Source organism: Orycteropus afer, unplaced genomic scaffold (assembly GCF_000298275.1).
Source record: "Orycteropus afer afer isolate SDZICR_OR568_19922 unplaced genomic scaffold, OryAfe1.0 scaffold00288, whole genome shotgun sequence".
In the NCBI taxonomy this organism is placed as follows: Eukaryota; Metazoa; Chordata; class Mammalia; order Tubulidentata; family Orycteropodidae; genus Orycteropus; species Orycteropus afer.
The window spans coordinates 3,973,783-3,999,049 of NW_006921875.1; the positions used below are offsets into that span (position 1 = coordinate 3,973,783).

Genomic DNA, 25,267 nt, shown 5'->3' on the forward strand with positions numbered 1-25,267 from the left:
CCTAGACACCTGCTTCCCTCAAGGGGCTCAAGGATGAGCCTTCCCCAGCAGAGACCAGACCAAGCTTCTCCAGGATGAATCCACCATTTTAATATCTTCTGAGAACCTCAAGGGAGATGGGAGGGGATGCAGAAGGCAGAGTGGACTCCCTGGGGTGGGAACATCCAGGAAGCAGGGTCAGAAAGTGAGGGAGAGGCAGACACTCCAGACAGAGACAAAGATGTCCTGGTGAAGACAGCTGAGGAGGGGATGCTTAGTTACCAGAAGAGGCCATCCCTCCTGTGATGGGGGGCAGAAGCACAGAGGGAGTAGGGGACTGAGCTCCCTAGGATCATGGCAGCATCCCAAGACACCACCCAGAGTGGGTCTCCCAGCCCCTTCCATGGTTTGCCTGCTTGGGGCCTGGCTATCAGCCCCTCTGGGTCACTTTATTCTGCTGTCTGCTATGAGAGTCCTTGAGTTTGCTGATGGCAGAAACCCTGACGGAGAAAGGTGCTCACCCGAGCCAGGTAAAGAGGAAAGGAGAAGAGGGGTATGGCTCCTACTGCTTAGGGGCAGGTCCATGGAGGCACAGAGTGGTCCCAAGGAGTGCTAGCCTCCAGCCCAGCCACATCTACCCTGTGCCTGCCTGAAGGCTAAAGGGGTGCCCAGCCTGGATCCCCAATGTGCCCAGCAGCCCACCAGGCCAGGTCCTGGGTGGAAATCCCGCCTCAGTTATAGAACACCTCATCCTCCTCCTCAGAGAGGGAGCCGCTGTCCACCGAGGGCAGGGAGCCCTGAGCCGGGCCCCCTGGCAGCCGCCGCCGATGCTGCTGTTCAGAGCTAGAGGGCTGCAGGCAGGCCTCTGTGATAGAGGGCCCATCAGGTGAGGGCCAGCCATCGGGCGAGGGACCGGGGGAGAAGGCCAGAAGACTGTCATCCTGTGAGGGGCTCAGAAGGCTGTCCTGTAGGTAGACGCTCTCCAGGTCTGGAAAACCAACAGGTGGAGGTGAGGATGGAGTCTGGACCTTGCTCCTGCCCATATCCTGGTGTGTGAGGGAGGGCAAGGCGCAGAGGACCTAGGTCCAGATCACTGCCAAGCTGTGTGACCCACAGCAAGTCACTGAACCTCTCTGAGCCCCAGTTTCCTCCCTGGAAATTATAGGGGTAGTGGCGGTCTGAGCCCAGCAGTTAGGTGCATAGACTATGCAGCTTGGCTGACCTCAAATCCTTGCAACTCTGAGAAATGGGACACCCAGTGCTCCTCCTGGGCCTCGTCCCTTCACCTGCCCCTCACTGTTGGAGGGTTAAATGAGATAATCTGTGTGCAGGCTGCAGCCAGTCCTCAGGCTCACTGAAGCCCTTAGTGGTCGTCCAGGGTTCTAGAAAGATGATTGTTCTGCCTGGTGTCAAGGTTCAGATCCTGGCTGACGCCTCTAGCTGTGTAATCTAGGGTCAGTTTCTGAATCTCTTGGTGCCTTGGTGTCCTTATTTGTGAATGGGGGTAATAACAGGCCCTACTTCTTGGGCTGTGGTGATGATGAAGTGAAATACCACATGTGAAGTGCTTAGCACAGTGCCTGGTACACAGGAAGCCTTTACGTCATGTGACCTGTTGTTATCATCAGCCCTTCTTTATGCTCCTGGCGTCCCCTGGGCAGCACAAGGATCATCAGCCCCATCTCACAGATGAAAAAATGAAGACTGAGGGTAGGAAGGGGCTTGCCCAAGGTCACACTGCATTTGAAGGTAGACCAGGCATCTGGCCTCAGCTCTGCAGCCTGCCCCTCCCTGGAGCCCCCCACACACACACACAGGCTGTACCTTGTAAGTGGACAATGTCCTGGGTGCTGTTCTCAGGGTGCAGCTCCTCGTTGTCCAGTGAGGACCAGGCACTCAGCGTGGCCTCCGTAATGGCAAACTGCTCAGCAACCCCTGTGGGGGAGGGGGAGGAGTGGGACCCAGTTCAGTGTGGGGCATAGGCAGAGGCTGCCAGGACAAGCTGGCACTGTGGCAGGCTGGGGGTGGTCAAGAGCACCCACTCACTGCCCCATCCACCCCACACCTGTTACTGCTCCATGCCCAGATAGTGCTTGTGGGTTGGTCCTGCAGAGCCCCGCCAGCGCCCGTCTGCATTCCCACCGCCACGCTGACCTGCAGCAAAGCGGGCCTCACGCAGCTCATCCGGCAGGCAGCAGTAATGCTCCTCCTCCGCTGACGGCAGCTCCCAGCCCGACCGCTGGGCGCTCCAGCCCTTCCACTCGATGAGGTGGGCCACGCGGCCACGCGCCATGGCTGTGGGCTTTGTGATGTGATCCTTAATGCTCTGCACCACCCCTGGGGGCATTGAGGGTAACAGGTGACTGCTCTGACATGAGACCCAGCTCAGGACCCCAGACCCCAATATCCTAGGCCTCCAATACTTCAGGCCCTCCCAATGTCCTATACTCTACACCCATTCAATGCCCTCTGACCACCAAATGCCCCATACCCACCCAATGTCCCATGTCCTCAAAGCCCTGTACCCACCCAATGCCCTGGACCTATGTAATTCTGCTTGCCTGGCCGAAGCCTAAACCCATTCATTGCCTCCTTCTCTCCCCAAGCCTTATGGTCCCACTTTACTCAGATACTCCTCTGTCTACATGCTCACCCCACTGCTCCCAGTGCCCTGCTCTTAGTCAACATCCCTGCCCACATAGTGCTTCTTTCCAAGACCCACCACAGCCCTCCCTCCCTCTCTGACCAAGTTCAGACCCTCTCCCAAGGACATCATTATCAATTAGCAAGTTCTGACAGAGCATCTCCTGGGCCTGACCCAGTGCCAGCTCTGCTGAAGTGTGATGTGATGGGGTGGAGCAGGCAGGGAAGACTTCCTGGAAGAGGTGGGACTGACCAGGCTGGGTATAGGCAGATGAAGGCAAGACTGGAGGCTACTTTGGGGATAAGAAGAAGATGAATGGAAGAGTTTGTATGATTCTGGGACTCCTGGGGGTGAGACATGGGAGGGGAGCACCAGGACTGGGGTGGCAGGACAGGGGCCAGCCTGGGGGTCTGGAGAGCCAGGCTGAGGGCTTCAGATGTCTCCTTATAGCAATGGGGCACTACTGTGGGATAGTGAGTGGGAGAGTGCCAGGTGAGACCTCCTGTTTAAGAAAAACTTCCTAATTAGGGGGTTGGGAGGTCAAGGGTGGGAGGCAGGGAGACTGTTAGGTGCCACTGCAGTAACCCAGCAGGAGTCAGGGCAGGAGCGGGCGGGTGGGTGGGGGCTGAGGGCTTGCGTAGGACCACACCAGGTGGACATAGATGTGACTGAGAGAGGGCCATCGAGAATGACTCAACAGCTTCACAGATCTGGGAGTCACTGGGGGCCCCGAAGCTGCAGTGTGAGGAACAGCAATGCTTAAGAAAGATGACGTTATCTATGAAGGAAAGTAAAGACATAAAACTGTGGGAATATGGAAAGGTGGGGTGAGGAACAGGGAAGGAAGCACTCTCCCACTCCGGAGAGTGTTGGAAATCAGGGAAGGTGTTTTGCAGAAGGAGGTAGTGTTTAACTGGCCTCTGAAGGGCAGATGAAGTGGAGGGAAGGTGTTCTCAGTGGTGAAAACAGCACAGGCAAATGTGGGGAGGGAAGTAAGCAAGAGACACCTTAAAGAGCTGTGAATATTTAATAAAATGGGTGAAGAGGCTGGCAGGCTGAGAAAGATCTGGAAGGTTTTGCTGTGGGAAACCTGGAGCCCTGGCAGCTGCTATGTTCCCTCTAGATCCCCTTTACTGGTCTGTGTGCCCATCCACCGGCTGCTTCAGGCTTTGGTTGCTGCTGGTTCACACCTGCACCCTTCTCAGGAAAATTGCCCTTAGTGGGAGCTGCCTCACCCAGAGATGCCTGCCCGGGCGGTTACCGAGGGCAGCCAGTGACTGACTGATGTAGGCCTACAGAAGCCCAGCCACCTTGCCTCAGTGTGATAAATCCTGGGATGTAATTTATGCTCCAGAGCGCTCCCTGGGGTCAGGTGAGAGAAAATAGGCTTCTGCTGCAACCACATCTTTGCTAAGTACCTTCCCCTGCCCTTCCTTCTCCCCTCACTCCCTGCAAGCCTCTCCCAGAACCACCCCCTCAGCAAATCACCTGCCCCGTGATGCCCATCTCAGCTCTGCTTCCAGACTGAGCTACGGGCCCTGACAGGCACATTTAATGTGCTGCAAAGAGCCAGGGAAACCACACCACAGACATCTGGGAAGTCTGGGTTGTCCCTTTGGAGCTTCCCAAGGACCATGGCTATTTAACCCATGGGAGCAGAAACCTCAAGGAAGGTACCACTCTCCCCAGACCCAGCTTGGAGCCTGGAGTTAGGGAATGTTGGGTCCAACAGGGCTGCAATCCTCCAGCTGCAATCCAGCGTCCCTCCCACAGCTAGTGCCTAAGGGGTGTGGCTGGGCCGCCATCCAGTCACCCGTGACACCTGCCTGCCTCAAGCATAACAGAACTACATGCTGCCTGCGCCATCCTCACGGTGGGTGGTGACATTTTGGACCACTATGTTCCATAGGATTTTCAGAAGCTTATCACCAGGCCTCTCTTTCTAGTCCTTCTCAGCCTGAAAAGTCCACTAAAACCTGTTCAGCATCATAGCAACATGCACGCCTCCCCTGACAGATGGATGGGGGCTGTGCTTGAGGTGCCTCGGCCGGGAATCACACTTACACCTCCAGCATGTTGTTGTTAGGTGCTCTCGAGTCAGCTCACTCTCACAGCGACCCCGTGTACAACAGAAGGAAACGCTGCCCAGTCCTGCACCAGCCTCACAATTTTTGCTATAACTGAGCCCATCGTTGCAGCCACTGTGTTCATCCATCTTGGTGAGGGCCTTCCCTTTTTTTGTTGATCCTCTACTTTACCAAGCATTTTCCAGGGAGTGGTCCCTTCTGACAACATGACCAAAGTAGGTGAGATAAAGTCTGGTCATTCTCGCCTCCAAGGAGCATTCCAGCTGCATTTCTTCCAGGACAGCTTTGTTCGTTCCTCTGGCAATCCACAGTACTTTCAGTATTTTTTGCCAACACCACAACTCAAAAGCATCAACTCTTCAGTCTTCCTTACTCATTGTCCAGCTCTCACATGCAAATGAGGCAAGTGAAAATACCATGGCTTGGGTTAGGCGCACCTTAGCCTTTAAAGAGACATCTTTGCTCTTCAGCACTTTAAAGAGATCTTTTGCAGCAGATTTTCCCAGTACTATATGATCCTACTTCCGTAGTGATACTGCCTCGGAAACCCAAGGAGGGGTCGCTATGAGTCAGGTATGACTCGACGGCACATAACAACAACAACAACAACGTATGATGTCTGATGTCTTGACTGCTGCTTCCATTGGTGTTGACTGTGGAACCAAGTGATATCTTTGACAACTTCATTCTTTTCTCCATTTATTGTGATGTTGTTGATTGGTTCAATTGTGAGGATTTTTGTTTTCTTCATGTTGAGGTGTAATCCATACTGCAAACTGTAGTCTTTAATCTTCATCGGTAAGTGCTTTAAGTCCTCTTCACTTTCAGCAAGTAAGGTGTTGTCTGCATATTGCAGGTGGTCAATGAGTCTTCCTCCAATCCTTATGCTGCATTCCCCTTCATATAGTCCAGCTTCTCAGATTATTTGCTCAGCATACATACTGAGTAAGTATGGTGAAAGGATACAAACCTGACATGCACCCTCACTACTTTTAAACCATACAGTATCCCCTTATTCTGTTAGAATAACAGTCTCCTGGTCTATGTACAGGTTCCTCATGAGCACAATTAAGTGTTCTGGAATTCCCATTCTTCTCAATGTGATCCATAATTTGTTGTGATCACACAGTCAAATGCTTTTGTATAGCCAATAAAACACAGGTAAACATCTTTCTGGTATTCTTTGCTTTCATCCAAGTTCCATCTGATATCAGCAATGATATCTCTCGTTCCACATCTTCTGAATCCAGCTTGCATTTCTGGAAGATCCCTGTCAATATACTGCTGCAACCATTTTCCCTTATCTTCAGCAAAATTTTACTTGTATGTCATATCACTAATATTGTTCAATGATTTCCACATTCTGTTGCATCACCTTTTTTGGAATAAGCACAAATATGGATCTCTTCCAATCAGGTAGCTGTCTTCCAAATTACTTGGCATAGATGAGGATGTGCCTCCAGCACAGCATCTGTTTGTTGAAACATTTCAATGGGTATCCTGTCAGTTCCTGGAGCCTCATTTTTCGCTAATTCCTTCAGTGCAGTTTCAAGTTCTTCCTTCAATACCATTGGTTCTTGATCATATGGCACCTTCTGAAATGGATGAACATTGACCAGTTCTTTTTGGTACCGTGACTCTGTGTATTCCTTCCATCTTCTTTTGATGTTTCCTGCTTCAGTCAGTATTTTGCCCATAGAATCTTTCAGTATTGCTACTCAAGGCTTGAATTTTTTTTCTTCAGTTCTTTCAGCTTGAGAAATGCTGCATGTGTTCTTCTCTTTAGGTTTTCTAACTCCAGGTCTTTGCACATTTCATTATAGTAATTGGCTTTGTCTTCTCAAGCTGCTCTTTGAAATCTTCTGTTCAGCTCTTTCATCTTGTCATTTCTTCCATTCACTTTAGCTACCCTACATTCAAGAGCAAGTTTCAGAGTTTCTTCTGACATTCATTTTGGTCTTTTCTTCCTTTTTGTCCCTTTAATGACCTTTTGCTTTCTTTATGTATAATGTTCTTGATGTCATCCCACAATTCATCTGGTTTTCAGTCATTGGTGTTTAATATGTCAAATCTATTCTTTAGATGGTCTCTAAATTCAGGCGGGATTTAATCAAGGTCATATTTTGGCTCTCGTGGACTTGTTTTAATTGTCTTCAGCTTCAACTTGAACTTGCGTGTGAATAGTTGATGGTCTGTTCCACAGTCAGCTCCTGGCCCCATTTTTGCTGAAGATATTGAACTCCTCCATCACCTTTTTCCACAGATGTAGTCAATCAGATTCCTGCATATTTCATCTGGCAGAGTCCACATGTATAGCTGCCGTTTGTATCATTGAAAAAAAGTATTTGCAATGAATAATTCTCTTATGCAATCTCTGGTATCATTTCTATCACCAAGGACATATTTTCCAACTACTTGTGATTCTTCTTTCTTTCTAACTTTTGCATTCCAATCACCAGTAATAATCAACCCATCTTGATTACATGTTCGGTCAATTTCAGACTGCAGAAGTTGGTAAAAAATCTTCAATTTCCTTGTCTTTGGTTTTTGTGGTTGGTGTGTAAATTTGAATAATAGTAGTATTAACTGGTCTTCCGCATATGGATATTATCCTATCACTGACAGCACTGTACTTCAGGACAAATCTTGATATATTCTTTGTGATGATGAATGCCATGCCATTCCTCTTCAATTTGTCATTCCCAGCATAGTAGATCATATGGTTGTCTGATTCAAAATGGCCAAAACCAGTCCATTTCATCTCACTAATGCCTAGGATATTGATCTTTATGTATTCTATTTTTGACAACTTGCAATTTTCCTAGATTCATGCTTCGTACATTCCATGTTCCAATTTTTAATGGATATTTACAGCTGTTTCTTCCCATTTTGAGCCATGCCACATCAGCAAATAGAGGTCTGAAAGCTTTTCTCCATCCACATCATTAAGGTCAGCTCTACTTTGAGGATGCAGCACTTCCCCAGTCTTATTTTGAGTGCCTTCCAACCTGATGGACTCATCTTCCGGCACTATACTGGACAATGTTTCAGGGCTATTCATGAAGTTTTCCAGTAATATATCAGACAATGTTTCATTGCTATTTGTAAGGTTTTCACTGGCCAACTCTATGAGAAATGGATGGCCCCTTCCTTCTTCCGAGTCTGCCTTAGTCTGGAAGCTCCACTGAAACCTATCCACCGTGGGTGACCCTGCAGGTATTTGAAGCACTGGTGGCATAGCCTCCAGCCTCACAGCAACACACAGCCACCACAGGACAACAAACTAACAGATGAGTGCTGGTCTCCTCCCTGGAAGACGTAAATTCTATCACTGAACCACCATTGCCCCCAGTGTGTAAGGATGTACCAGTCATCTCCAAGGGCAAGAAAGAGCAGCTGCAACCTACCCACAAGGGACGAGGTGGCCAAGGCTGCCACATTGTAGTTGCTGGAGCAGGATCTGGAGTCAGACAGGTAGCCGTTGGTGGTCTGGAAGCACCTCTGTAGGAAGAGGAGGAGAGGTGAGAGGATGGGGCAGACCTGCCAGGTTTCATTCCCCTAACCATATCACCTCCCTTATCCAGCCCACCCAGGTCCCTTGACAGTGGGCAGGGACAGAGCAGGTAAAGGGAGACCCTAGCAACTCCCACAGGACCACCCCCACCCCACTGTCTTCATCAGCTCCCCTCCCCCAGTGTTGGCAGGAGTGCATGCCCAGGCTGGGCACAGCAGAGGGAGGGGCAATGGTGTCAGCTATGGCTGGATAGGTGGGGCACAGGCAAGTCCACTGACCTGCCAAGGATCCCAACAGAAGTCCATCTGTTTGTCCTAAAACAAAAGAAGAAAGAAGATCAGGCAGGACCCATCACCCTGGGCCAGCAGATGGCACAGTTCTAAAGTCCTGGGTGGTGATGTGGGTCAGTCTCTGGTGCCCCACTCGTAGGTCATGCTCCAGTGTCCCATGCAGGGAAAGAAGGAGGGAGAAGGCAATGGTGGCACTGCCAAGTCTGCCAGCGGGTGCACGGGCTGGATCAGACCTGGGTTTGAGTTTTAACTCTGCCATTTCCTAGCTGGGTATCTTTAGACTAGTGATTTAACATCTCAGAACCTGTTTCTGCTGTAAAATGGGAACAATGCCACTTACCTGAAGGGTAAGTCCTTACTTGGAAAACAATAAATAACATAACGTTGGCAAAATTCCTAGCACAATGTTTACCATGTAGTATATGCTTGAAAAAGACAGGGGGACAATTATATGCACTGGTAGGTTCAAGCCACAACCTGTAGGGCAAGGGTGGCAATTATGCACCAGGATTTGGAGCTACTAGCATTCCAGTGAGCAACACAAGCTGCTAAGGAGTTGTGGGCTCTTATCAGAACTTGTTATCTGCAAGGCTGAGTTAATTTGAAGGGAGAAGACTTTTAAGGCAGGACTCTTTTCTAAACAAGCCTGGTCCAGTCCTGGATGCCCAGCACAATTCAAACCCCTGTTCAGCCTTAGGGTTTCTGACCCCACAGTAAGTAGCAAGTTTAGCAGGGAGGGAAAGAAATCGGGAAGATTTCTGCCCCTGATGGGGAGCTGCAGGGGACAGGCCAGGAACCAGGGCACAGGCTGGGGGAAGGAAGGGAGGAAGAGTTACCTTGCCAATGACATGGTCTGGAGCAACGGTGGGTGGGTGGCTGGAAGGCAGGTCTGGGTTCAGGGGGTCTGTGCCCTGGGGCATGGGGCAGTCCTTGTGGGCACTTGTGAACAGATCTGGAAATAAAAATGACAGAAGGAATTTCCAAAAGCTCAGCCCTCTACTGCTTACAAAGCCCTTACATCAGCCCTGCGTGATGGGTATTACTTTAGTATAACCTGTTATCATTTTATAGATGAGAAAACAAAGACTCGAGTCCACAGTAGATGAGGGGTTTAGCCATACTTCTCTACCTGATGCTCTCTGTAGGCATTTATTGCTCCATCTTCTTCACACACACACACACACACACACACAGAGTGATAAAAATATACTTGACAAACATTTGCCAATTCAACTCCCAATTGACAGTTCACTGACAGTGATGTCATTTTCATGTTGTGCTACCATTACCTCTATCCTTTTCCAAAATATTCCACCACCATTAACATAAATTCCATGGTCCTTTGGTACATTGGATTATTTAATATGGCTTTTCTAGCCATTGTATTTTTGACTCTCATAAGATGACTGGATGGAACTATGAAAATATGAAGTGTTTGTGGCCCACCAAGGGGATTTGATAGCTTGCTAATAATGTAAATAAGGTATATGGCACCCTTGTGGGGGTGTACCATGCAAAGAAAGTGTATGGAACCCTAACATGGGGATTGGTCAGTTTTGCCATCCCATTAGGCTTAAAACGAGCCTACTCAGAGCCAGGAAGGGAGGATCTCACTGCCATCAAGAAAGAAGAATTCGAGTGGAGTGTGTTCTTGTATCCAAGGCCCCTGTGCTGAGACAACAGCAGAGAGAGACAGCAGAGAGATGACGGCAGCACCAAGAGACCAACATGAGGCAGAGCAGCAGGCTTCCAGCCCACAGAGCAAGAAAACTGAGTGCTTCAGGCAGGAGGCTTGCTGGCAGAGTGGGGTGCCTCTCTGGGCATCTATCTGCAGAGCTAAAAGAGCTTTGTAACACTGGCCTGAGCAGGGCAGAGGCCAAGGCCAGAGAGAAGCTTGCCTGTGACACTGCTGAGAAGAAGCTATCCCGATTGAAGAACTGTATCCTGAGTCATTTCTGATCTTGAGTTGTAACCCATTACTTCTCTAATAAACCCCATATTTGTGAGTATTGGCTAAGAGTCCCATGTGGCCATTACAATGAATTATTGAACCTGGTAAAGAAGTAGAGAGTGCTGTTGGAGGGACAGTTAGTGTCAGAATTGGTAAAAAGGTTGGAGGGTAGCAACATGTCTGATCTCTGCCTCACAAGAATCAGCTTTGGGCTGCTGATGGTGATTTTCTCTCCTTCTCATGAAGTTAAAGGATGACATAGCCCCCAAGCCCTTTTTGTGGATGGTGTCAGAAGTGAGATTTGTTGTAATGACTCCCGACTTATGGAAGCATGGGACTTTGTAACTTTGGTTGTTGTTACCCGTAATGGCTGAAAGGAATGTAAGAGATGTTGTGCTGCAGCTGAGGGGAGAAAAGCTACACCTAGAGTAGCTTGGGGCAAGAGCCAGGCTGATTAAAGGAGATGATTGATAGGGGGCCAGGGTCTACTGGTTCCACCCAAACAGAGACCTGAGGCCATATATATACGAATGGGAAGATAGTCAAGGTGTGGAGAGAAGAAACTGGAATATTTTAAAAATGATTGGTTATGTATTGAGGTTATGTATGATCTAAATGTACTATGGATATTGAATTTTCTCTTACCTAATTGAATGATAGAAATGGATATTGAGTATAGATAACAGAGATTGTGGGAGTTCTGGTGGCATAGTGCCTAAGACATTTGACTGCTAACTAGAAGGCTGGTTGTTCAAACCCACCAGCTACTCCTTGAAAGTGGAAGATTGGGCACTCTACTTCCATAGTGATACTGCCTGGGAAACCCAAGGAGCAGTCACTATGAATCAGATCTGACTCAATGGCAATGAGTAACAGAGATTGTGTAACTCTGCCTTCAGCCAATACTTGATAAGACATTGTAAAAGGGGAACTAAAATTTGCCCAGAAGAAATACAGGCTTTTTTTTTCACCCAAGGCTGTAGCCCTGTGTATAGAGTATTGGGAGCTTAGGTTGAAAATCTGAGCCCCACCCAGGAAATGTACCTTTGAAAAGACATGCAGACCCACCCAGAACTGCTAAGAGAACAGGATATTTGCATTTAAAGGAAGGGCCTGTGTATGGGGTGATTGTTTTGCTTTCTGAATTCATAGTTTGTCTTTGGGTGCATGTAGACAAGAAAAAATCAGATGCCCATCAAAAGGATCCCTTCCAGGACTGTAAGTTAAAGGAGCTGGCCAGTAGATAGCCTTGTTTACTCTCTTGTTGTGACCTCCTAGGTCCACTTGATGAGTGGAAGTGAGGAGGGTAGAGCAATGAAGAAATGGGCTGAGTGTGGCACCTGTTGACCTAGCCCACAGAGGCTAGAGGTGAGAGAGGAAGGATTGGCTAGCCTACTGTGCAGGGAGCTGTGTGGACTTCTGAGCCTATGGTCACTGACCTAGCCCATGTGGGCTAAGGATGAGAGAGAGAGAGAGAAGGGGCTGGCTGGTCTGAAGTACAGGGAGGTGTATGAACTCCCAAGCTTGCAGCTGGTACCCACTGACCTAGCTTGGATGACTAGGAATGAGCTTACCAGAACCCTACTAAATGAAGAGAAAGATGTTTGACACTGTGCACTGGTGTAAATTACTGCAATTTGATGGCTTGCTCTTACTGGTCTTGGCTTAGGGATGCAGATGCTCAAATTTCCTAACAGAACAGAAGATTCTTCATAGAAAGGGATATGCTTGTCTCCTCAGAGTACTGGTTTGAGAGGGATGGGCAGTTTAGAAATTGGCTGTCTAAAATAGGGGGAGATAGAGGCATGAAGTGGCTGGCTGCTTATGTCCTTTCATGGGTGTGCTTATACTTAAAATGATTGGGAAGAGGAAGTTAGTCTTTCAATTATGAAAGGGCCATGACTGTAAGAGCCAGCAGGTGGCCTGTGATAGAGTGAATTACTTAATATGGTTCTTCTAGTCACAGTCTTTGTGTCTCCCAGCAGATGACAAGGTTGTTGTTGTTGTTGTTAGGTGCCATTGGGTTGGCTCCAACTCACAGTGACCCTGTGTGCAACAGAACAAAACACTGCCTGGTCTTGTGCCAGCCTCAAAGTCTTTGCTATGCCTGAGCCCATCATTGTAGCCGCTGTCAATCCATTTCATTGAGGATCTTCCCCTTTTTCACTGACCCTCCACTTTACCAAGAGTGATATTCTTCCCCAGGGAATGGTCCCTTCTGACAACATGACCAAAGTGGTGAAGAAGAAGTCTGACCATTCTCACTTCCAAGGAGCATTCAGGCTGCACTTTTTTTCTTTTTATTGTGATTTGGGTGAAAGTTTACTGAGCAAATTCATTTTCTATACAGCAGTTCATACACATTTTGTCAGAAATTTCCCACAATGTGACAGCTCTATTCCCACTTCCTCCCCATAGTTATCTCTTCCCTGTGTCCTTCCCTCCCATGCACACCTGTCCCCCAAGCGGTCTCCCTGTGCATACACTGCCCTCTATTCTCCCATGATTGATCTCTCCAAGGAGTGTATCTACCTGATGTAAATGTTCAGCCATATACTGATCTTTTATTTGGCTGGAAGCTACAGGAGTGAGTTCAATTCCAGACCGCAAGGGGTAATAGTCTCAGGCATTTCACTAGACTCTATCAGACCAGCACACCTGTTTATATATATATATATAATTTTGAGTTTTGTTCCACATTGTTCTCTGTTCTCCCACTCTATCCAGGATCTCCTACACAGATTCTCCTCCAAGTGGTTGACAGTGGTAGCCAGGCACCATCTAGTTCTTCTGGTCCCATGATCATATAGGCTGAGGATCACATGGTCTACCAGTTCCTTGGACTAATTGTTGCCATGCATCAGGCTGCACTTCTTCCAGGACAGATTTGTTCAGTCTTCTAGCAGTCTGTGGTATTTTTAGTATTCTTTGCCAGCACCATAATTCAAAGGCATCATCTCTTCTTCAGTCTTCCTTATTCATTGTCCAGCTTTCACATGCATATGAGGAAACTGAAAATACAATGGCTTGGGTTAGGCACACCTTAGTCTTCAAAGTGACATCTTTGCTTCTTAACACTTCAAAGAAGTCTTTGCCCAGTGCAATATGACTGATTTCTTGACTGCTGCTTCCATGGGTGTTGATTGTGGAACCAAGTAATATGAAATCTTTGACAACTTCATTCTTTTCTCCATTTATTGTGATGCTGCTTACTGGTCCAGTTGTGAGGATTTTTGTTTTCTTTATGTGGAGATGTAATCCATACCACAGACTGTAGTCTTTAATCTTCATCAGTAAGTGCTTCAAGTCCTCTTCACTTTCAGCAAGCAAGGTTGTGTCACCTGCATATTGCAGGCTGTTAATGATTCTTCCTCCAATCTTGATGCCACATTCTTCTTCATCTAGCCTAGCTTCTCGGATTATTTGCTCAGCATACAGATTGAATAAGTATGGTGAAAGGATACAACCCTGACACACTCTCTTCCTGATTTTAAACCATGCAGTATCTCCTTGTTCTGTTCAAACGACAGCCTCCTTGCCTATATACAGTTTCCTCATGAGCATAATTAAGTGTTCTGGAATTCTCATTCTTCTCAATGTGATCCATAATTTGTTATGATCAGACAGTCAAATGCTTTTGCATAGCCAATAAAACATGGGTAAACATTCTTTGCTTTCATCCAAGATCCACCTGACATCAGCAATGATAACCCTTGTTCCATGTCCTCATCTGAATCCAGCTTGCATTTCTGGAAGATCCCTGTCAATATACTGCTGCAACCATTTTTAATTATCTTCAGCAAAACTTTACTTGTGTGTGATATTAATAATATTGTTCAATAATTTTCACATTCTGTTGCATCACCAAACTCACTGTCATTGAGTCAGGTCTGACTCATAGCCACCCCTCCTTGGGTTTCCGAGGCAGTATCACTATGGAAGTAGATTACCCAACCTTCCTTCCAAGGAGTGGCTGGTGGGTTTGAACTGCCAGTCTTCTGGTTAGCAGTCAAATGCCTTAGGTACTATGCCACCAGAGCTTCCCACCTTTCTTTGGAATGAGCACAAATATGGATCTCTTCCAGTCAGTTGGTCAGATAGCTGTCTTCCAAATTACTTGGCATAGATGGGTAAATGCCTCCAATGCTGCATCCACTTGTTGAATCATCTCAATGGGTATTTTGTCAATTTCTGGAGCCTTGCTTTTCACCAATTCCTTCAGTGCAGCTTCAACTTCTTCCTTCAGTACCATTGGTTCCTGATCACATGTCACCCCCTGAAATAGCTGAATATCAGCCAATTCTTTTTGGTACAATGACTCTGTGTATTCCTTCTATCTTCTTTTGATACTTCCTGAATCATTCAATATTTTGCCCATGGAATCCATCAGTATTGCAACTTAAGGCTTGAATTTTTCTTCAGTTCTTTCAGCTCGAGATATGACAAGTGTGTTCTTCCCTTTTGGTTTTCTAACTCCAAGTCTTTGCACATTTCATTACAATACTTTACTTTGTCTTCTCAAGGTGCCCTTTGAAATCTCCTGTTCAGTTCTTTTATTTCATCATTCCTTTCATTCACTTTAGCTACTCTCCATACAAGCAAGTTTCAGAGTTTCTTCTGATGTCCATTTTGGTCTCTTCTTCATTTCCTGCCTTTTAATGACCATTTGCTTTCTTCCTGTATGATGTTATTGAGGTCATCCCACAACTCATCTGGTTTTCAGTCACTGGTGTTCAATGTGTCAAACCTATTCTTCAGATGGTCTCTAAATTCAGGTGGGATATAATTGAGGTCATATTTTGGCTCTCATTGACTTGTTTTAATTGTCTTCAGTTTCAAGTTGAACTTGCATATGAGCAGTTGATGGTCTGTTCCACAGCCATCTCCTGGCCTTGTTTTGACTGAAGATATTGAGCTTCTCCATCACCCCTTTCCACAGATGTAGTCAATCATATTCCTGTGTAGTCCATCTGGCAAGGCCCACATGTATAGCTGCTGTTCATGTTCTTGAGCAAAGGTATTTGCAAAGAATAAATCATTGTTCTTGCAAAATTCTATCATGCTATCTCCAGTGTCATTTCTATCACCAGGGACACATTTTTCAGCTATCAATGATTCTTCTTTGTTTCCAACTTTTGCATTCCAATCACCAATCAATACATTTTAATTGCATGTTTGGGCAATTTCAGACTGCAGAAGTTGGTAAAAATCTTCAATTTCTTCATCTTTGGCTTTAGTGGTTGGTGTGTAAATCTGAATAATAGTAGTATTAACCAGTCTTCCTTGTAGCCATATGGATATTATCCTGTCACTGACAGCACTGTACTTCAGGATAGATCTTGAAACATTCTCTTTGACGATGAATGTAATGCCATTCCTTTTCAATTTGTCATTCTTGGCATAGTAAACCATATGATTGTCTGATTCAAAATGACAATACCAGTCCATTTCACCTCACTAATGCTTAGGATAACAATCTTTATGTGTTCCATTTCATTTTGGACAACTTCCAATTTTCCTAGATTCATACTTTGTACATTCCATGTTCTGATTATTAATGAATATTTGCTTCTGTTTCTTCCCATTTTGAGTCATGCCCATCAGCAAATGAAGGTCCATCCATGTTGCCAAACTTGAGTCTACTTTGAGGAGGCAGCTCTTCCCCAGTTGTATTTTGAGTGCCTTCCCAGCTGAAGAGCTTATCTTCCAGCACTATATCAAACAGTGTTTCACACTATTCATAAAGTTTCCCTTGGCCAATTTTTTCAGAAGTGGATGGCCCTGTCCTTCTTCCCAGTCTATCTTAGTCTGGAAGCTCCACTGAAACCTGTCCACCATGAGTGACCCTGCCTGTATTTGAAATACTGGTGGCATAACCTCCAGCCTCACAGCCACATGCAAGCCACCACTCTATGACAAAGTGACAGACCAGTGGTGGGATGACTAGGTGGGACTATGCAAATATGAGATGCTTGTGGCCCACCAAGGGGATTGAATAGCTTGTTGTATGGGGCACAGCTATAAAGCCCCCCAAAATGGTTCCCATCTTGTTTGGTCAAGAGAGAAATTTGCTAACTTGCCTTCCCTTCCCCTGCTCAAGGCCAGAGGATCCCTTCTGTGGAATAGCTACAATTCAGTAAGCTGCTGATGGCAGCATCTTATCAAAGAATAGCACAGGTGGTGGTCACAAGACATTGCCTAAGGCCCTTTCAGCATGGGCATGGCACCATCCTGTTTGGGGACAGACATGCAGGCCCCATTCCCAGCTCCTTGAACCCAGGCATAAATATCCCTGTAAAGTAGGAGGCATTAGTAGTTACTTGACCTGGACCCTACTGGCACTGGGCCACTCGCCATCTGCAGACGTTTGTAAGCCTCCCTCCCTGCTTATATCTTGTAAACTCTTTGTTCTTACTTTGCCTTCACTTTCTCTATAATAAATTTCTTATGTCTCTGAGCATGCCTCCAGCTAAGTTTTTCGGTCTCCTCATACCTATTCAAGAGGAGGTCTTAGCCTCCCTTGGTAATTCCCTGAATAGTTGCTAATAATGTAAATAAGGTGCATGGCACCCGTGTGGGAGTGGGACCATGCAAATAAGGTTTTCACCAGCCTTAATGGAACCTTAATGTGGGAATTGGTGAGTTTTGCCATCCTGCTAGGCTTAAAATGAGCCATCCCAGAGGCAGAAAGGGGAGAAGTCTCACTGCCATCAAGAAAGAAGACTTAGGAGTGGAGTCCATCCTTGGACCTGACATGCCTGCCCTAAGACAACAGCAGAGAGAGACAGTAGAAAGACAGCAGCAGAGGGATGGCAGCAGCAAAGGCAGCAGGACCAAGAGACTGGCACAAGACAGAGCGGTGGACTTCCTGGGCCGCGGAGTGAGAAGGTGAGTGCCTCTGGGCAGGAGGCTTGCTGGCAGAGTGCGGTGCCTCTCTGGGAACCTATTGTCAGAGCTAAAAGAACTTTGTAACACTGGCCTGAGTAGGACAGAGGCTGAGGCCAGAGAGAAGTGTGCCTCAGCGTGGCGGAGAAGCTGTTCCGATTGAAGAATTGTATCCTGAGTCATTTCTGATCCTGTATTGTAACCTGTTACTTCCCTAATAAACCCCATACTCGTGAATATTGGCTATGAATTCTGTGTGGCCGTTGTAATGAATAATCAAACCCAGCAGAGAAGTAGTGAGTGTTGTGGGAGGGACAGCTGGTGTCAGAATTGGTAAAAAAAGGTTGGAGGGTGGCCACATGTCTGACATCTGCCTCATAGGTACCAGCCTTGGGCTGCTGATGGTGATTTTCTCTTTCCCTTGTGAAGTTAGAGGAGGTCAGGTAACAATCCAGCCCCCATACCTTTTTTCCATCCCAGAAATAAAAACTTCCCCTCTCTTCTCTTCTTCCACCCCTGGTAACCACATAAGCTTTGGTTTTGGTTTCTATATATTTGCTTATTTCACATAAGTGAGATTGTACAGTATTTGTCTTTTTGCAGCTGACTTATTTTGCTCAGCATGATGTCTACAAGGTTCATCCATGTGGTGGCATGCATCAAGACTTCATATCTCTTCATGGTTGCATAAAATTCCATTGTGTGTGTACACCACATTTTGTTTATCCATTCATCTCTTGATGGATATTTTGGTTGCTTCCACCTTTTGGCTATTATGAAAAGTATTGCAATGAACATCAGTGAATAGGTTTTTGTTTGCACTTCTTATCTTCTTTTTATTCCATTTTCACTAATTTTAGATCCAAACTCCCGTATTTTTTGACCCTTAAACCACTGGTCCCCACTCCTTTCCCATAGCTCCTCATCCTCTCACTTCCCTCCTTGCCTAGCTAACACTCTCAGATTCATCCCATATGCTCTCCCTTGGAGACACCCTTGACTCAGCCCAGTTGTAATCTAATCCCCACCTGTTCTGAGCCTGGTCTCAAGGAGTTGAATGTTGCTGAAGAAAGTCACTGGCCTCATGTTCAGTTGGTGACCACTAGTTTGGACACTGTCCAGTGATCCTCCTAGTTTCTCGCTAAGTTGCTTCCTACCAGGTCAGCTATTTCACCCTGCCTTTCCTGTTCAAGTCCCTGGGGGGTGCACATGGTTAATAAGCTTGGCTACTAATTGAAAGTTTGGAGGTTCAAATCCACTCAAAGCCACCTCAGAAGAAAGTCCTGGCTATCAGTCATTGAAAACTCTATGGAGCACAGTCTACTGTGATATATAAGGGGTAACCATGAATCAGAATCGACTAAAAGGTAACTAGTTTTCCTTCTAAAATATCCAATACCAGCACCCCACCTCCCCACCTCCTGCTACCAGCTTCCCCATCCCTCACTGAGATCTAGAAGCCTTCAATGGCATCACCCTGATCCTCCCACCCCAAGTCATCATCTTGCCTACATTTCTGCCCACATCCTCCACCTGGCCTCTGGCAAAAAACGAAGAGCTGTCTCTGCTCCCATCCAAGGCGAGCTCCTCCATACAGGCATTGGACTGCATCCCTGCCCTCCACCAGGGGCTCTGCTCTCTGTGCCGGATCATCAGCATTTCTCTCTGTTGGATCACTCCATGACTATCGATGTACTGTGATGCCGCCTCACCCATGCTCTTAACAAGTCCCTTCACCTCTGGTTCAGGCCATCAGTATCCAAGAAGCCCAAGAATCTCCCATCTTCTAAAAACCTTATCTCTATCAGGAATAGGAGAAGGATATGGAATGTGTGACTAATTGCCTCCATGAACAACTGCCTCCTTTGCCATGAGACCAGAGGAACTGGATGGTGCCCAGATAACATTGCTGAACGTGTTCATCAAAGAAGAATCAAAAAGGGGAAAATCAAGAACAGAATTTCAAATTCTCATGGACTGTAGACTTTCTGAAGTCATGGAGGGTGGATGAACTCCTGAAACTACCACCCTGAGCTAATCTTTAAACCTTAAACTAAAAATATCACCTGGGGTCTTCTTAAAAACCAAACAGTGATTTTAGCTTAACTAGTAAAGAAGATTTCCCTACAGCATTATACTCTTTTAAGAACTATCTAAAAACCAAAAACCAAACTCACTGTCATGGAGTCTGACCTGACTCATAGCGACCCCTCCTTGGGTTTCTGAGGCAGTATCACTACAGAAGCAGATTGCCCAACCTTCCTTCTGAAGAGTGGCTGGTGGGTTTGAACCGCCAGCCTTCTGTTAGCAGTCAAATGCCTCAGGCAGTACTCTTTGTTGTTGTTGTTATGTGCAGTATCACTACGGAAGTAGGATTGCCCAACCTTCCTTCCGAGGAGTGGCTGGTGGGTTTGAACCGCCAGCCATCTGGTTAGCAGGCAAGTGTCTTAGCCACTATGCTACCAGAGCTCCCCAGGCAGTACTCTACCAGAGCTCTTTTAAGGACTATCTGTCGGGGATCAAGTTGACAACAGTAACTTGAAAGATTGGGAGCCTTAAGAGACAGTGAGTTTTATGTCAATAGCAGAGGAACAACTCAGAAAAGAAGGGTGAGAATTGTTGCACAACTTGAAGACTGTAATCAGTGTCATTGAACGATACAGGGAGAAACAGCTGAATTGGTTTATGTTTTGTTATGCATCTTCTCAACAACACTAACGACAGTAAAATTAGTAAAATCTAGGGAGAATAAAAGAAGAAAAGCTGTAGTTTTTACAAGACTGAACGTCAGAAAAATTCCAAGGCAACCAAACACAATTAAGATGGAGCAGGCTGGATTTCTGTTGAAAGGCTAGTGATGTTTAGATGACTAATGAGAGAAAGACATTCACAATCCATAAATTATCATGTATTAACTTCATGAAATTTCCTTTTCTTAGGAAGGTGAGAATGGTAGCACAACTCAAAAAATATTATCAATGTCACTAAATGGTACATGTGGAAACTGTTGAATGTTTTGCTGTACGTATTTACAAAAACAACAAAAAATAATTTTTAAAAAATGAACAAACGTGTAAATCTTCACCCAAATCCTAATTTAAAAAAAAAAAAAAAGAAAGAAAGAACAAACAAAAACCTTCTCTCCACCTTGTTTTCCTCCAGCTACTCCCCATCCTCTGCCCCACTTCACAGCCAGACTTGTGCCAAGAGTTGCATAGGAACTCTCCCTCCTTGTCTCCCATTTTCTCCTCCCCTGCCCCAAGTAGAAGGAGTCCTGGAGACGCAGTGGGGAAAGCAGCTTGGCTGCTAACTGAATGATCAGTGGTTCAAACCCAACAGCCTACTAGCTACTTCCTGCAGGAGAAGGATGGGGGGTATTCTGCTTCCATAAAGATTTACAGCTTTGGAAATGCTATGGGGCAGTTCTACTCTGTCCTGTAGGGTCACTGTGAGTCAGAATTGACTCAATGGCAGTGAGTTTCATTTTTTTGGTCTATTCTAAGCAGGCTTCCATGAGACAGCCGTTGTCAGGCAGCCAATATCTCTTGGCCAAGGCCAATAACATCTCTGTTCTCAACTTCCTCCCGGCGTCACATGGACATTGCCCAGCCCTCCTCCTTCCCCTCCTGGCCCCCTCCCACCTCCCTGGCTGCTCTTCTTCCCTTTATTGTCTCCTCAGTCCCTGCTCAACCCCTATTGGCTGCCCTACAGCTCCATCCCAGGCCCCTTCTTGCCTCCATTCTCTCTCCTCTACAAAGTTGCTGATGACCACACTTAACACTTCCTCCCCTGAGCCCTCACTGCATGAATTTCCAACTCCCTACCTGGCTGCCCAATAGGCATCTCAAACAAACTTGGGCAAAACAGAAGTCATAAACCTGTGTCCATTCTTCCTTATCCCTTTGATCTGAGAAAAGTATTCAACAGTCCACCCAGTTGGACTGAGAATCTAAGCATTTCTGGAGTTCTGCCCTCCTTCATTCTCCCGCTTACTCACTTATTGCCGGGGGATTGGATCCATCTCATAGTGGCCCCTCCTTAGGTCTCCAAGGCGATATCACTATGGAATTAGATCACCCAATCTTCCTTCCAAGGAGTGGCTAGTGGGTTTGAACCTCCAGCCTTCTGGTTAACAGTCAAATGCCTTAGGCACTACACCACCAGAGCTCCCCATTCTCCCTCAGTCCCAACCAATCAACCAGGAAGTCCTGTTGGCTCTCTAGCCAACATACATTCCAGACTTACCTTTCTCCACCTCCACCATTGCTCCCCTGGTCTAAGCCATCATTGTCTCTCTCCTGCACAGCAGCCTCCTGCTTCCTCTCCTGTCCCCGTCATCACTCTTCACACAGCAGCCACTGGGCATTTTACGTTCTAAGTGAGATTAGGTCATTCCTTAGCCTATAGCCTGCCACTGCCTTCTCCCATTGCACTTTAGGAGAACAGCCAGTCTCTTCCCAGCTTTCAGGGCCCTACCTGGCCAGCTCGCCTACCCTCAATCTCACTTCTCTCCCCTTTGTTCACTCTGTTCTGGCCACTCTGTGCTCCTCGTGCTCTTCAAATGGGGACATTTGTTCTGGTCTCACACCTTTGCCCTTGTTATTCCCTCTGCCCAGAACGCTCTTTCCCCAGCTATTCCCGAGTCTCATCATTCATACCTCAGCTCGAGGTCACCTCCTCAGAGAGGCACTCCCTGACCCTCTGTCCATGTGGCCCTCCTTGTCCTGACTCTGACCATTGGTCACTCCCCATCACATTGCCCTGTTTTACTTCCTTTTTAGCATATCACTCACTCTCTTTTATTTCTTCTTTGTTTAAACATTTACCACTTACCATTTACTCCTTCACCAACTTCCCACAATGAATGTCAGCTCCATGTACCCAGAGCCTAGAACAGTGCCTGGTACATAGAAGGTGCTCTGTAAACATTTACCAAATGAGTTCTAACTTTATTACAGCATTTAGCACAGGGCATCTTGGTGAAACTATTTATGTGTGACAGCTCTTTGAGGGCAAGCTCCACGTCCTGCTCCTTGAGGCACCCTCAGTGCTTAGCACATAGTAGGTTAGCAGAACACATTGAGGGAATGGATAGAAGAATATCTCTTTCTGTCACTGGAACTGTAGGACTGAATTCATGGACTGAATTGAAAAGGACCCGTCCATCTCCAGAGGGGGAGCTCTGGTAAGGTAGTGCCTAAGGCATTTGACTGCTAACCAGAAGGCTGGTGGTTCAAACTCACCAGCCACTCCTCGAAAGGAAGATGGGGCAATCTACTTCCATAGTGATACTGCCTCGGAAACCCAAAGAGGGGTCGCTATGAGTCGGATCTGACTCAATGGCAGTGAGTTTGAGTGACCTTCAGAGGGTAATTAGGAACTTCCTTATCATTCATTTGATTAATGCACTTGTTTGCTCTTTGATTCATTAAAAAATATTAGCTAGCACCTACTGTGTGCAGGCAGTGTTCTGGGCACGGGAGACAAAGCGATGAATGAGACAGAGATGATATTTCCCTTCGTAAAGCTGACATTTTAGTGGAGGAGATGGACCATTAATAAAAACTACAAATGTGTAAGAGCCTCTAGATGGCAATCATAGCTGTGAGGAAATGTAGTGAGACAATGAGTGGAGAGCAAGTGGGTCCTGTCGTGACCCAGGACTGGACGCAAAAGGTCCAGTTATGTGACGATCATTCATTCACCCCTCTATCCATTCATTCATTCATTCACCCACCCACTGAGCATCCATTTATAGCACTTCCTCACTGGGAAAGTGCCTGGGGACAAAGTGGTATTAAGACTCCATCCCTGCCCTCAGGGAGCTCCCAGTCTAGTAGAGGAAACGGGCACAAAATCTCATTCCTGGTGCCCAGCTACCACTACCAGCTGCCTGATCAGGATCACAATAGAAAGTCTTGGGCAGAGAGGGAGGGAAAAACGTAGAACAAAATTCGAAAGCAGAAAAGAGAACAGACTTACTGGTCTGGTAGAGACTGGTGGAACCCCTGAGACTGTGACCCTTAGATACCCTTCAAGCCTGGAACTGAACCCACCCCTGGGGTCACCTTTCAGCCAAACAATAGACAGGACTGTAAAGTGAATAATAACACCAGGGAGAGAGGTACTCCTGAGTACAATGAACCACAGGAGATCATAAGGGCAGCATTTGCCCAAAAACAAAGCTCAGAAGGCAGGAAGGGGCAGAAAAGGATGGATAGAAACAGGGAACCCAGGGAGGAAGGGGAGGGGTGCTGTTACATTGAGGGGATTGCATCTAATGTCATGAAACAAAATGTGTATAAATTGTTGAATGGAAAACTAATTTGCTCTGTAAATTTTCATCCAAACCCCTATTTAAAAACTCTTCTCATTCAAGCACCAAATGGATGCAGGGGTCCCTAGCACCCCTGGAGCTTTCTCTGTATCCCCCCATCCCCTCAATGGGATGGCGCTGAATCCTCATAATTGACTCAGAGAAGAAAGACTTTGTAGCTCTGTTTTACAGATAAGGAAACTGAGCCATAGATGAGGAAATCACTTGTCCAGGGCAATCAGGATCAAACCCTGACTTCCTGACCCAAGGCTCATGCTTTCTTCCGAGGCACAAAGGGAGCAACGAGTCAAGGGGGTAGGGGTGGCTGGGGCTGCACAGGAAAGCTGATGGAGGCAACTGAGCCAGGAGTGCTGCTGGGAGGAGGCGTTCAAGGCAGAAGCATAGCTCACATAAACCACAGGATCTAGAAGGGAGAAGCAAGGAGCTGGGGATGGTGTAGCAGGACTGTGTTTGGGCTGAAGCAGGAGGGGACGTCTGCAGGAGCCTAGTCCTAGCCTTAGCCCTGGGATGGGTGCTCCCACCACCCTTTTCCTGGGCCAATCCAGGCAGAGCTAGATATTCCAATGGGATCGAAGCAACAAAGGTTATTTGCTTTGAGAGTTTTCTAAGGAGCCCTGGTAGCGCAATGGCCAAGAGTTTGGCTGCTAACCAAAAGGTTGGCAGTTCAAACCCATCAGCTGCCCTGTGAGAGAAAAGACCTGGCAATCTGCTCCTATAAAGATTAATCAAAACCAAAACCAAATTCACTGCCGTAGTCAGATCCGACTCATAGAGACCCCTCCTTGGGTTTCTGAGGCAGTATCACTACGGAAGTAGACTGCCCAACCTTCCTTCCAAGGAGTGGCTGGTGAATTTGAACTGTCAGCTTTCTGGTTAGCAGTCAAGTGCCTTAGGCACTACACCACCAGAGCTCCTCCTGTGAAAATTATAGCCTAGGACACCCTATGGGGCAATTCCACTCTGTTACATGGGGTCACTAGGAGTCAAAACAAACAACAGCTGTAGCCAGGCTTCCTGGGAAAGGTGAAGACAGGCAGGGTTGGAAGGTTAAGAGGTGGAAGGGGTCAGCAACTGCAGAGGCAGGGCTGGGAGGTAGAGAATGGGCTGATTGGAGAGTAGGAGACTTGTCATGGTGTTGGTGGGGAAGAGAACTGAGGGGCTGGGGGCAGTGGGGGAGTGCCACCCTTCCCCTGACATCCCTTTGGATCTTTTTTTCTGCTTTCTGGGCACTCTTCCTCCCTGCGCTTTGCTTCCAGCTGGCAGCACCTGAGGATCTTTCTAGGCAGCCTTCCTGGGGCTGCTGGAACTGAGAATTCCTGGGGATTGATGCTGCCCCACTCAGGGCAGCCCTTGGTCAATGCTGGCAGGTGCAGGACCTAGCTGCTTTGTCTCACAGGCTCCTTTACACTCCAGAGCCCTCCTGGGGTTCCTCTGCCTCTGCCCTCTCTCCCCACTCCTTTACTGCTTCTCTTAGAAGACGTCCGTTCAAATACAAATACCATTTGACCCAGCCATCCCATTACTAGGTATATACCCTAAAGAAGTGAGAGCCATAACAAGAACAGATATATGCACGCCGA

At 47.0% G+C, this 25,267-nt stretch overlaps 1 protein-coding gene across 1 annotated transcript; it reads right to left on the reverse strand.

The window, feature by feature from the left end:
• Nucleotides 1-710: 710 nt before the first annotated feature.
• FAM131C (family with sequence similarity 131 member C) lies at nt 711-21,614 on the reverse strand. Its single transcript, XM_042782302.1, has 7 exons — nt 21,596-21,614; nt 9,351-9,466; nt 8,503-8,538; nt 8,118-8,211; nt 2,134-2,316; nt 1,804-1,914; nt 711-967 (listed from the first exon to the last, which is right to left on the reverse strand). Exons 1-7 carry the CDS (start codon nt 21,612-21,614, stop codon nt 711-713), a joined length of 816 nt encoding a protein of 271 aa, XP_042638236.1.
• Nucleotides 21,615-25,267: the final 3,653 nt, after the last annotated feature.

What these genes read in the sequence shown, in the direction of transcription:
- FAM131C (XM_042782302.1), bottom strand. An exon ending in GGCCACCTCGTCCCTTGTGG is followed by an intron (nt 2,317 to 8,117) that starts GTAGGTTGCAGC and finishes CAATGCCCCCAG; the next exon opens with GGGTGGTGCAGAGCATTAAG. An exon ending in GGACATTGTCCACTTACAAG is followed by an intron (nt 968 to 1,803) that starts GTACAGCCTGTG and finishes TTGGTTTTCCAG; the next exon opens with ACCTGGAGAGCGTCTACCTA.